Raw genomic sequence first — 13,231 nt, forward strand, 5'->3', positions numbered from 1 at the left:
ACCCAGGTTTGATTCCCAGCACCCACATGGCGGCTAACAACTGTCAGTAACTCCAGTTCCAGGGGATCTGACTCCCTCTTTTGGCCTCCCAGGCTTTGCATTATGTGGGTGCACTTTCACACATGCAGGCAATATATTCATACAGATAAAATAAAAGTCAATAAAATAAAGAAAAAGATTGAGTGACAGCGTGACACAGCTACTCCCTCTGGTTCTAAGAGAGCACGCTTGTTTTGGCAAGTGGCTCTGGTATTTGTGGATGTGAGATCCTGGCTTCCTTATGTATGAGCCTGGGGTCTGTTGCTTCTCTTCCTGCTCACTTCCAGCCTTTAGCACTAATGAGCAGGACAAGGACAACTGGAACGGGCAGTTGAAGCTTCTGCTGGAGTGGAACCAGCTGGACCTTGCCAGCGATGAGATCTTCACCAATGACCGCAGATGGGAGGTAAGGAGGAGCCTTCTGTGATTCTGGGGTCAACATGGACAGCAGCCCCATGGCAGCTGCTCTAGTTCCAACAGGGCCGTCAATATTAAGTCTTATGATTGCTTTGTTCTCGCTCTTTGACTGTTGGACGGGATTTTGGCTGAGTAGGTTTTCTTTCAAAGAGAAAACATAGCCAAGGGCTCTAATGTAAGGTATCCAAAGTTTGTAATCCTGCAACCAGGAGATGAGAGGATACAGGTCTGCCCTTGAGCGTAGCTGGGTGGAGGCATGAAGGACACAGGGAGAGTAACTTGACTAAGGTTCAAAGCAGCAGCGCTCATTTGCTACCTGACCCGCCCAGTCAAATTCTGCTGAAAGTTCTGTCAGGGATGGGACGTATAAGGGGAAAACAGAGCAACTTGGTCCAAAATACCCACGAGGTGTGTTAGAGTGAGGTACTTGGGTCCCTCTGCGTCAACCAAACACTTTCAATATGGAAGCTGCACACATGTGCAGTAAAAACTATTATTTTCCAGCACGCTGCTTTTCTCGCTCTTTGGTTTCGTGTTTTAGGACCACATCTGTGGGAGGGGTCCTCTTGTGGGCCTCTGAAGTTCGATCACTCTGTTCCACAGCAACAGTTAAAGCATCAACTTAGACTTACAAGGCTACCTCTAGCTTTCAGCTCTTCTGAATTGAGGTTGTTAGGGGAAACGAGGATATATTTAATTTTATACCTGTGTGCAGATTTGAAGGCGCACTTATCTCACAGCTCCCATCCTCCACAGCCAGGTTCCAAAACCAGTATCAGGCTGTTCTAGTTTGTTTCTCCATTGCTGTGACAAAACACTCTGACCAATACCAACCTGGGGAGGAAAGGGTTTATTTGGCTTACGTCACTGAGTCATAGTTCATCAGGGAGCCCAAGGTAGGAACTCAGGGCAGAAACCTGGAGGCAGGAGCTGATGGCCATGGAAGCATGCTGCTTACTGGTTTGCTCCCCTGCCCCATGCTCAATCTGCTCTCTTGTACAACATAGGCCCACCTGCCCAGGGGTGCCTACAGTGGGCTGGGCTTTTCCATATCCTCAGTAATCAAGAAGATGCCCCACAGACATGGCCACAGGCCAGTTCAATGGAAACAACACCAATTGAAGCTCCCTCAACCCAGGTGTATCAAGTTGACACTAATGCTATACGGGCCTACCACTGCATTGCCAAAGACTAAGACTTGACTTATATTAACATATGATCAATTTTAATGACAGTAGTGGATTAATGGCTCATGAATTTTTAAGTTATTCATCCCTTTAGCAAACATTGTCTTGTGTTTGGTCTTTGCACTATAATGAACCCTATTACACAGCACCAGGCTTTAGTTAATGGAGGGAAAGTAGAATTATAAGTAGATTAATTAATTGATTCATAAATGAATCCCTCTGTGTAAATTGTTCTATTTAAGTAAGGTCAGATGGAATTCATAAATAAACAGACACATATTAAAGTTATAAATTGAATTTTGTTAACCTGGCTGAAGATTGTTGGGGTGAAGGACATAATGGTTGAGAGTCGGGTACTGGAAAAGTCCTCTGCATGACTGTGGGCAAGGTGCTCAGCTAGACACTGCCTCAGTTTCCTCTACAGTGCTGGAGCCAGCATACCGGACTGCAACAACTGGCTGCTAAGTTTTCAGAGATTTGGGGGGTTGGTTGCTAAATATAGTCATTCTTAAAAAAATCAAATTGTGCAAATTTAGAATTTAAATAGATTTTATGAGAAACAAAGGTAAAAAACTATCAACTCATGACTTTGGGGCTGGAGAGATGGCTCAGTAAGGGTGCATGCAGACCAGAGTTTGAATCCCCAGGACTCACATAAAAAGCTGGGCAGGGCTGTATGTGTCTATGACCCCGGCATTGGGAGGCAGGAAGATCACTAGGACCCCGCTGGACAGACAGCCTCGCTGAAGAGGCAAGCTTCTGGTCTAGTGAGACGCACTGTCTCAGGGTAGGAAGGTGGCAGGAACCAGGAAGAGATGCAAAGTCTTGCTTTGGACTCTGCATGTGCTCACAGGGCCACAAAGCTGCACACTCACACACATGCAACACACACACGCACACACACACACATACACACACACACACACACACACACCAACTCATGATTTTCTAGCTATTTGATCACACTTATTATTAATTGCCATTGGGAGGTGGTCTCTGTTGCAGCTGTCTGCTTTTATGCAGTGGTGTGAGACTCCACATCCCTTCCCAGTTCTGCGCTCGGTGATGTGACCGTTGTGATGGGAAAGCAGCCGTGGTGGGTGGGAGCATTTTCATCACAGAAATCAGCAGACACTGCAGCCAGGGTCTACGTTTCTCTTGTTAAATATTTGCCAGGATGCCATGGCTCACCTGGAGATGGAGAGAGCCGTAGCTCTTCCTCATTGTGCTGTTTTGTCCATGAAATCACATGCTGTTTCTAAGGGGGTTGGAACAGTGACATTTATTAAGCACTAGAGCAGCATTCGCTCTGACCTTAAAAAAGTCTTGGGGCCAGGGGTGCTGTGTGACCCTTTACAGTGCACAGAGAGGTCTCCTTACCACTTACCAACCCACAGCAGAGATGTTCTCATTTTGTTGGGAAACGAGTCAGAGCTCGGTGGCTGTTGCAGAAGGTTTCTTGATGGTTCTTTAGGGGCTGCTCTGAATTTGAATCTCTGACCTGGGCTGTCTCATTTTGTCTTGACTAACCAGAACAGAGCAAGCTGAGGCTCAGAGACATAATGTTGTACTGACTCATCCTGCTAGAAAATGGTAGAATTGAGGTTTGGAAATAGAGATGTGTCTGTCTGCAAAGTCTTTTCTTTCCCATGTGCAAGTGGTTCTCACAGTGTGGTCCTCGGACCGCTAACCTTATACCTGAGATCCTGTTAGAAGTGTAAACCAGGGACTGGAGAGATAGCTCAGCTGTTAAGAGCACAAACTGGTCCTGCAGAGGACCTGGTTTCAATTCCCAGCACCCACATGGCAGCTAACAACCATCCACTTACTCTAGTTCCAGGGCATCTAATGCTGCCTTCTGACCTCCACAGGCACACTGCAGGACATGGGTGCACTTATACACATACAGGCAATGCACTCATACACATAAAATAATAAATAAAATATTTTTTAAAGTGTAAACCACTGGGTTCCACCTCAGGCTTGCTTAGAGATGCCAAGGTTGACCCCCAGCAGTCTGTTAGAGTAAGTACCCGGGTTTAAGAACCACCACCCCATGATGCCAGTGTGGGATCAATGGGAAGGCACTTAATGAAATGCAAAATGCCAGGCATGACGGACACGTGCCTTGTTGATAGTGGAGAACGCTAGCCGCCATTGTCTGTAAGTGAGCCCCTTCACTGCTGATCCCAGTGAGATCCATAACGTGGGGACTCAAAGGACGGTGACAGTTCCCTGTAGGCAGCATGTTAGCCCAAGGGAACATTAGCTAGACATGAAAACCATCACTGCTGCCACTGAACCAGGGGCTGGGCAAGAAACCCAAGGGAGTTACGTGGCAACAGTGGGGAGCCATGGAGACGGTGGGCGCCGGAGGGCCTGGGCTCCAGGGAGCGGCCGCCACCCGATCCTGCTGACGGCTCCGGTGTTGTCATACCTTACGTTTCCACTTTTGAGGCTGGATTTAATGCTACAAATAGAGATTTTGATGACCCTTTGAATTTGTGAATGTTGACAATGGACTCGAATTGTCATAAATATTATGGAGGACACGTGACACACATAAGAGTCGATGAGGCCTGAGCCCACTGGTCTGTGGCTGAAGTGAGCACTGATCTTTCTTCAGACTCTCAGCAAGGCTGGCATGACTCGTGTCTGTAATTTCAACATTTGGTGCAGGAGAATTACCATGAGTTTAAGGCCAGCATGGTTTATGTAGTGAGTTTCAGGCCAACTTGGTTACCAAGTGAGACTCTGTCTTTACCAAAATGAAAGAACAAGATTCCCAGCAAGGCTCCCTGGGATCATTTTTATCAGGAGCTCAGAAAGCTGCGATACCGATAACGAACTGTCAGCCCTGTCGGGTATTCCAGTAACGTTCTACTGTGTCATATCCAAGACCTTTGCTTGATGGCATGTGGTGTGATGGGTTCCATTTTGCCAAGGGTGTTTGAGAACTCAGTCACTGTAGGACAGTTCAGCGGTCACCTGGGAAGGGCAGCAGTTTCCATGGTGATGGTGTGGAGTGCACGGGCAGCACTGGTAGTGGCCCACAGTCGGTGTGTGCTGCAGACTCCAGAGACAGGAAGGGTCCCAGCTATAACACTGACTTCTGCTCCCTGCTGCTCTGCACCAAGTGCTGGGTCAGCTCCCAGCCCATGTCACATGGGCATGTCTGTCTCCAAATGAGCAAGAGTCCAGGTCACCTTCAAAGAGTCCACTTTGCCGCTTCTACAGCTAAATGCTGAAAAAGTGAATTTTATTCTATCAATTGGGATTGAAAGAGAAGTTGAAGACATGACTTTGCAGCTCATGTTTTCCCTGTCAGCCTTATGGTATGAACTCTCCGTCTTCTCTTTCTCCTCAGTCTGCTGACCTTCAAGAAGTCATGTTCACGGCTCTCATAAAGGACAGGCCCAAGTTTGTCCGCCTCTTTCTGGAGAATGGCTTGAACCTGCAGAAGTTTCTCACGAATGACGTCCTCACCGAGCTCTTCTCCACCCACTTCAGCACCCTCGTGTACCGGAACCTGCAGATCGCCAAGAATTCCTACAACGATGCCCTCCTCACATTTGTCTGGAAGCTGGTGGCAAACTTCCGTAGAAGCTTCTGGAAGGAAGACAGAAGCAGCAGGGAGGACTTGGACGTGGAACTCCATGTATGTACCGGCAGAGCTGTCTGCTTGAGTTCAGTTCTCTGCCTCCACCCCTCCCATTCCCTACCTCATCGCCATAAAGCAGCTAGCACGCCGATACTGATTTGTTCCATTGTTTTTCCTTGATAAAGTCACTGGTGAGTTTTCTGATGCTCTATGACCCTGGCTATGTTTACTTGCAGCATATTTTTTTAATTCCAAAGCTTAGCGTGGCATATTTCCTGAGGGCGTTTGATGGGGAACAGGGGCAGACAGATGACTGCCTGCCCATGTTGCAGCCTGTTTACCCCTGTGCTCCCTGCTGCCCAGGTGAGGTGCTGACTGCCAGGTGTTCCTCTGTGTAAACGGAGTAGTGGCTCTCTCCACAGATGTGGTCCAGGTATCCATCTGAGCAGATGGGAACATGCCACCCATGACCCCTGGCTTTCTTTTTAAGTACAGGCAGGTCTGTTTCACCTGGTATCACCAGGCAGTCAGAGCCCAGGGATTTCAGAGGATGGTGTTTGAATGCCCCAGTTTCCCTCACTTGGAGGAGATGACTCAGAGCCATGAATTCCACCGGCTCTGAGAACTGCACATTGGGCTGAACTCTCTGCTAACCCACACAGCGCCTTGCTTGATAATGTGCCTTCTATGGGTGTCTTTCTTTTCTGATTTAATTTCTTCACTCTCCAAGTAAAATACTTGCCTCAAATTCTCATCTCAGGATTGATTCTGAGAAAACAAACTAGGTCATTCTCTTTTGTCATTCTGGGATTTTTAGGTGTGTGTGTGTGTGTGTGTGTGTGTGTGTGTGATCTTGTTAGAATTTGGAATGAGCTCAGTATGTGGATGCAATGGAAGTGTTTGTAGAACTTCTGTTTGGCATTTTTAACTTTGAAGTGCAGCACAAAATTGGGCCCTGTACAGCTTAGTTCTGAGTGAAACCAGTATGGAAGTTGAGAAGGAACATGGACAGTCTGAAAACATTCCATTGGAAGGGGCAGAATCTTGAACAGGAGCTGGGATTCTAACTGATGCACTGGGACTCCAATCTTTGGATGACAGTGCAAAGTAATAAGTGCATTTTGCATTGCGATAATTGAATTTAAGCCACAGGGAACTTAGAATTCAATGTGAACATTTAAGAAATGATCTATAGGATGGGGAAGAGTTACTTTCTGTGGTGTTCCAGAAGTCACTCCGACTTCAAATTGCTCAGTTTTCTCCCTCTGTACTTTCCCGTCCAGTTCCACTTTGTCTATTATGATGGATGAAAGGTTTCATGTCAAATCACACCACCTGCTGACTTTCAGAAATGCGAAAGAATCACACCACTGTGCTGCTAAAATGGACTTAACCCCAAGCTAAGAGCTCTCCAAACAAGAAGCGCCGAGCTCAGGGTTCCCAAACCCCCACTTTCACCATTAGAATAGTATACATACAGCAATGTCTACTTGCATATGTGACCAGATGCTCTGACCCCTCCCAGGATGTGTCTCTCACCACTCGGCACCCCCTGCAAGCTCTCTTCATCTGGGCCATCCTTCAGAACAAGAAAGAACTCTCCAAGGTCATCTGGGAGCAGGTGAGTGTCCAGGCCTGCACCAAATATGTGCCCAATGCGTGCTGTATTGTAAGAGTTCTGATCTAATCAGTGCTCACATGCCTAATTCAGAATCTGGAGCATCTTACACACATGAATATGGCTGTCCCTCAGTTTGCATGTCCGTGGAGATGTGCCTGGGAGGAGCAGTCCCTGGAAAGGAGCCATGCAGGGCTTGGAGGATACCCTACACGTTCCTGTTCCACAGGTGTGGGGGGTGTGTGTGAAAGTATTTCCCAAGTGTAAGAAATGTTGATATTTAACTTCTAAAACTAATTTCTAAACACTTGGCTTATACACACAAGGCCTTAGGTTTGATCCGCAGAACTGCATGGTGACAGGGGTAAAATAATAATCACTTCTAGCTTTATGGAAAGGAAGCAGGGCCTGTAAAATTTCTACTTTGGAAAATTTATTGAGGCTTTTTCTTTGTGGTTTGGCTGTTTCTGTAAGTGAATCTGTGGACAGCCGTGCTCCCTTCTCCACATCCAGTGTACAAAAGTAGACCTTCCTGTTGGTTCTGACGCCGCTCTATCACGCGTGTCTTCTGTGTTCTCGTTCACTTGCTCCCCGTGTTCTCACTATCGTGACAACACCGAAATAGTGGCCAGCCACGTGTCCTGCCGTCTCCTTTTCTTGAAGTATTATCTGGGAATTCTCTTTTCTTTATGCTAATTCCATGTATAGGATGGTGAATAGTTTATTGAGTTCTAAGTCTATTTTGGGCTCATGACAGCCTCGAATCATTATTAGTTATGACTTTACCATTTTCTACTGTGGCTTCCAGTTTATACTTGCTCAAACTTGATATTGACCATCTCAAGAGATTATGAATGAATCTAAAATTCTCCACTCCCCCGACTCCCCGACAGACCAAGGGCTGCACTCTGGCAGCCTTGGGGGCCAGCAAACTTTTGAAGACCCTTGCCAAAGTAAAGAACGACATCAACGCTGCTGGGGAGTCAGAAGAGCTGGCTAATGAGTATGAGACCCGGGCAGTTGGTGAGTGTCCCACAGTGGTGCCCCCTCTCGCCAGTGGCAGTCACAGCGCATTGGCTGGGGTTAAGTGTGGTCCAGCTCTCCTCGCCGGTGTGATAAGGCAGCGGCAGACCTCACAATGGGGTGTACAGTCCACATACATGCTGTATGCCTCTGACAATTAGACTTCCACAAGGACAAATGGGGGGATCTTGGGTTGAGTGACCCCACGGTCACCCAGGGACACACAAGCCTCATGTCTAAGTATCCCAGCATCTTAGGGAACTTGGGCATTTTTTTTTTTTTTCCTGTTGAGACACTGTGACAGGTCCAAGCATTTACCTAACTTGCAAGCTCATTTGCAGAGACCCAGGCCCTTCAGGGATGTGAGCACTCCTGACAGTGCGGAGTTGTAGGCCAGCTTGGTTCTTTTTTTCGCTGTTTGAGGTTTTCAGTGTGATAACTGCACGGCAAGCTTTGTCTACCATCTTATCTAATGGGAAAACGCCCACGAACTCAGCTCCCCTGTGTTGGAGACCAGATGTGCAATTATTTCTTTTGACAAATTGAAATTTCAAAGATATGATTCCTTTCTGGCTCCCAATATTTTAGCTTTCCAAAGTTTTCTCCGAGGATTTGTGCTCTGGTCTCCTCCTCATTAGTTTTTGAAGAACGAGCAGTGCAGCAGGTCCGATTCTTCTGCATTTTGGGTTTTTTGGTTGGTTTTCATGCTGTGACTTATGTGCAAAGATATCTTGCTTAGAAAGGCATGGAGGAGGAGTTATCTTAGGTAAGGGGAGGCAGAGGGTCTGAGGTCCTCCCTAGGGAGCAAGGCCTCCTGCCCGTGTCCAGACAGAAGCCTATCGGAGACGGGGCTCCCTGGGGTTGAGGGCAGCTCACGTCCATTAATGTTTATGAACACCGTCTGCACTCAGGAGACTTCTGACTCTGTGTGTCTGAAGACATCATCTATTTAGTAAAGGGGACATGGGGACAATTTTCTCCGTACCCTTCTGTAACTCTGCATCCTCACACCCAATCTGTGCAGGCTTTGGTTGGGGGGGGGTGCACAGGCCAGGGCTTGCATGTGCCTGCCCCGACCCTGACTCTCCTCTCTGTGATGACGCAGAGCTGTTCACAGAGTGTTACAGCAGTGACGAAGACCTGGCAGAGCAGCTGCTGGTCTATTCCTGTGAAGCCTGGGGCGGGAGCAACTGTCTGGAGCTGGCCGTGGAGGCTACAGACCAGCATTTCATTGCCCAGCCTGGGGTCCAGGTAAGCAACAGTCAGGCCTTGAACAGTGCACCCAGAAATGGGCTTTGACATCACATGTTATCAGTAGCATTGAGAAAATAATGTTAACGCTCAGCTTCATGTTCAGAAGGAATACGGTTCTTTGTGAGGAAAAAAAAAAAGAAAATAATGTTAAAAGCCCTTTTTTTTTCCTCGTATGTAAAATGGGTGTAGATGGGTCATGGGGGTAGATGGGTGACAACATGGGAGATGGCAGCATGTAGGCATTGCTGGGCATCTTTATCTTAAGAGATGGCACAAGAGTGAATCTGACACAGGGAAAGTGGGGCCTCTTTTGGGGTTCTTAGTCTCATTCAAAAAAGAATTTAAGAATGGACTCGTGGAAACTTTAGGACAATTTTATTAAGGAGAAACTCTTAGAGCAACACATCTCCGTAGCTGCCTGAGCAGGAGAATGGAGGGGAGAAGGAAAAGCCACAAAGCCCTGCGGGATCACAGCTAGCGTGGAGGGCAGAGATGCGGTGGACCAGCAGCTGCGTGGCGCGGAGGGGAAGGGGGCGATAGAGCAAAAGCAAAGACACTCAAGATGTTGGGGAAATTCGGTGTCAGGGAAAGTGCTTAGAAAAGACAGGAAGAAGACAAGGAGGGGGTCTGTTTTGCTATTCAGAAAAGCAGGCAGACTTATAGAAAGCTGCGTGTCTGTGGCCTGGTCCATGAGCACTGCGCTAGGGGGTGGGGGTTCTGGGAAGAAAAAGGTCACCATCTCATTAGCACACTAGGTATTCCACCTATCTCTTTGGAGTGACTAGAGTGAACCTGTCTTCCTGGGGGTGGTCCTGTGACCAGGTGACTGGCCCCACAAAACTGGAAATTTAAGGCTCCACTCAGGAGCAGACTGACTGGTTTCTCATAAGGACCCTTTCTACTCCTGTAGCATGTTCGTCAGCTTACCATCACTGTACCAAAATCACAGAACTAATCAACTTTGAAAGAGGGAAGGTTTACTTTGACTCACCATGTCTGGAGGTCTATGGTTGTTCATCCCCATTGCTTCTGGGTACATGACGAGGCAGGACTGCAGCAGGTGGTATGGTAGCTAGGAAGCTGAGAGAAGAGGAGGAACTGATGCCCCTTCCAGGGCGTGTCCCCAGTGACCTAAGACCCCCCCACAAAGTCTCACACTAGGGATTAAGCCTTTAACATATGGGCCTTTGGCGAGTAAGACCCGGGTGATGGTTAGCTTGTCAATATGACACAACTTGTAATCATCTGAGAAGGGTCTCAGAGGTGCCGTCTAGCCTGTGAGTGTCTGTGCAGGACTCTCTTGACTTAATTGATGTGAGAAAACTCACCTGAAGGCGGGTGGAAACAGGTCCTGGTTTGGGTTCTGTGCTGTAGAAGGAGAGAAGGCGAGCTGGGCAGAAGCAGTCATTCCCTCTCTGTTCTCGAGTGTGGGCGTGACCGGCTCCTTCAGGGTCGTGTCACCTCCCCACAACTTCCCCTCCATGATGGACTGTGACCCAGACTTATGAGCTGAAATAAACCCTTTCTCCCTAAAGATACTTTCTGTCAGGGTATTTTTATTACAGCAATAGAAATGAAACCAAGACCACTTAGCAAGGAGACAGATGTCTTTGTGAGTTTTCATAAAGCAAACAGTACATTATAATAACGATCTGTAGCTCTGGATCCCACTACTTGGAGCCTGAGCCACTGAAGTAGATGTGAAATGATGGACCTTGGTTTATCATCTGTGAAATGGGGATATTTGTGTATATTAGTTATCTTTCTGTGACCAACGACCTGACAGGCAGCTTAAGGAGGAAAGATGTTTGGGCTCACATTTCAATCCGATGTCACAGAGTTTGTGGCTGTGACGCTCCTTGCTCTTGGTTGGTTGGAAAGCAGAGAATATAGGACTGGAAACTGGGCCAGGCTATCGCTCTCAAAGGCTGACCCCCAGCGGCTCATTCCACCAGCGAACTCCAAAACCTCCCCCAAACAGCACCTCCAGCTAGGGACCAGGAGTTCATGAGCCTGGAGATGAGGGGGGTGCATTTCATATTTGACAGTAGCAGTTGTGGTTGTCAGGAAGAGTTGCTATGGTGATTCCATGAAATTCTATGAGAAATGAAAGGTTTTTGCACCAGCTGTTACTGCTCTAATCATTCTTGGTGGTGATAGAGAAATGATCCTGAAATGGGTGAAGCTGGCCCATTTCAAGCAGGCAGCAGTTTACACCTGTGCCTGGAGTTGCTTGTTGCAGAGGTACAGGTTGAGGGGCAGGTAGGGAGCGGTGGGCAGGCTGGTGCTTCTAGGCCACGCCTGCTCTGTGTTTCCTCTGCACCACATCAGATGGGTGGCATTCATTTAATTTGAGGACTTGGGTCTCAGAGAGGTTCTGGAACGTTCCCCAGGCTCACAATGCTAGGAAGCAGCAGCCCTGGGATTTAAACCTCTGGGGATTGCCTCCCACTTCAGACTTCACATTATACCACGTGGCCAGTAAACAGACGCCAGTGCACAGATCTGAATGCAAGTAGTGTACTCTGGAGGTGAGCCTGGAAGTGATGAGCAGGCAGTGAGTCGGAAGGGAGAAGCAGACTCAGTGTGCTAAGGCGGAAGGTGTCCCTGGGGCCTCTGGGAAACCCTCTAGAGTCCCACTGCTGTGATTGCTGGGTACTGTTCCAGGTCCAGCTTGCCTCTCTTAGGCCAAGCACATGCCTGTGGGAGCAACCCCAAGAAGACACGGTGGGGTTTGTCCTCCTCCCAGTGGAACGCCAGACCCTGCCCTCCGGGTGGCACTACGTGGCCCCGGCATTCCCTGCTTTGCCCTCTGTATGCCGTGCTCCTTCTGCTGACTGGCTGTTCTTGCTGGCAGCTGTGGGCAGTATGATCAGGCCCCTGTCCCCCTCCAGCTTTTGGTGGCAGTGTAACTCTTCCAGCCTCCACCGTCATGGAAACCCTTCCGCCCCTCCTTCAGGAACGGGCCTATCGGGGAGTGTTTTCCTGCAGGTCAGTTTGATTGACTGAGCCTCTCCCTTCCTGTCTTCCTTTTAGCTTCCTAACAGAAGCCTTCAGAATCCTTGGGGACCCTACAGACAGCCTTGGCTGTACCTCTGAACTTGTGATCACTGAAGGGAGGGGAGTTAGGAACATATTTCTTTGAGCTGACATAAATAAGAATCATAGTAGTTAAAAATTCATGGGTTTATTGAATTTGCACCCATGTAACCATCTCTTTTAAAACTTATAGAATTGAACCTAGGAAAAGACTTAAAAATCAAGTATGATTTGGGCACTGGAGAGATGGCTCAGCAGTTAAGAGCACTGGCTGCCTTTGCAGAAGACCTGGGTTTGGTTCCCAGCACCCACATGGAGGCTAACAACCATCTGTAACTCCAGTCCCAGGGGGCATCTGATGCTGTCCTCTGGCCTCCAGGGACATCCACATGGTGCATTTATAGACATGTAGACCAAACACTCATACACATAAAAATAAATTTAAAAAATCAAACATAATTTTAAGTTGTTTCTTCATAGTCCCTTAAGATCCAGGTGACACATGAAAGATAAACATTACTGCAGTGGGTTGAGTATTGGGAATTGTACAGGGCTGGGAAGAAGGGCTGTATACTGACCTTTGTACACCTGAATCAATAAGGACTCCTGTTCTTTGTCTTGGTTTCCTTCCAGAATTTTCTTTCCAAGCAATGGTATGGAGAGATTTCCCGGGACACGAAGAACTGGAAGATCATCCTGTGCCTGTTTGTCATCCCCCTGGTGGGCTCCGGCCTCGTGTCCTTTAGGTATGAACCAAGGCACCTGATTGTGTATGTGAGCTGGTTGTATGTACTATATCTACATATGTTTGAGCTTTGGTGTAAATGGTTGTGAGACCTAAAACTTAGGATGCACAATGTGTTTGGTCCAGCATCTTCCCTGGCTGACTTCATGCAGGTGGGGCTGACGTCCTTCCTGCCCTCAGTATCTGAGGGTGGATTCACCAATCACTAAACACCAGGGGTTGAATCTTGGCTAGGCCAGTCTTGGGTCGCAGTTTTGCCCTGTCTGTTCCTCCTGGCTGTGGGTGTGGATTTGTCTGTGGTGGGAAGC

The 13,231-nt window shown here is 47.9% G+C and overlaps 1 protein-coding gene across 1 annotated transcript in view; it reads left to right on the forward strand.

Moving 5' to 3' along the window:
- Trpm8 (transient receptor potential cation channel subfamily M member 8) overlaps positions 1-13,231 on the forward strand; it is a 117,957-nt gene that overhangs the window by 61,841 nt on the left and 42,885 nt on the right. The window contains exons 11-16 of the mRNA XM_008834505.2: positions 327-445; positions 5,011-5,301; positions 6,770-6,865; positions 7,756-7,885; positions 8,991-9,136; positions 12,812-12,924. Of these exons, the coding sequence (XP_008832727.1) occupies positions 327-445; positions 5,011-5,301; positions 6,770-6,865; positions 7,756-7,885; positions 8,991-9,136; positions 12,812-12,924 (895 nt within the window). The remainder of the gene's footprint in view (positions 1-326; positions 446-5,010; positions 5,302-6,769; positions 6,866-7,755; positions 7,886-8,990; positions 9,137-12,811; positions 12,925-13,231) is intronic.

This window comes from Nannospalax galili, unplaced genomic scaffold, assembly GCF_000622305.1.
Source record: "Nannospalax galili isolate Female #2095 unplaced genomic scaffold, S.galili_v1.0 scaffold771, whole genome shotgun sequence".
In the NCBI taxonomy this organism is placed as follows: Eukaryota; Metazoa; Chordata; class Mammalia; order Rodentia; family Spalacidae; genus Nannospalax; species Nannospalax galili.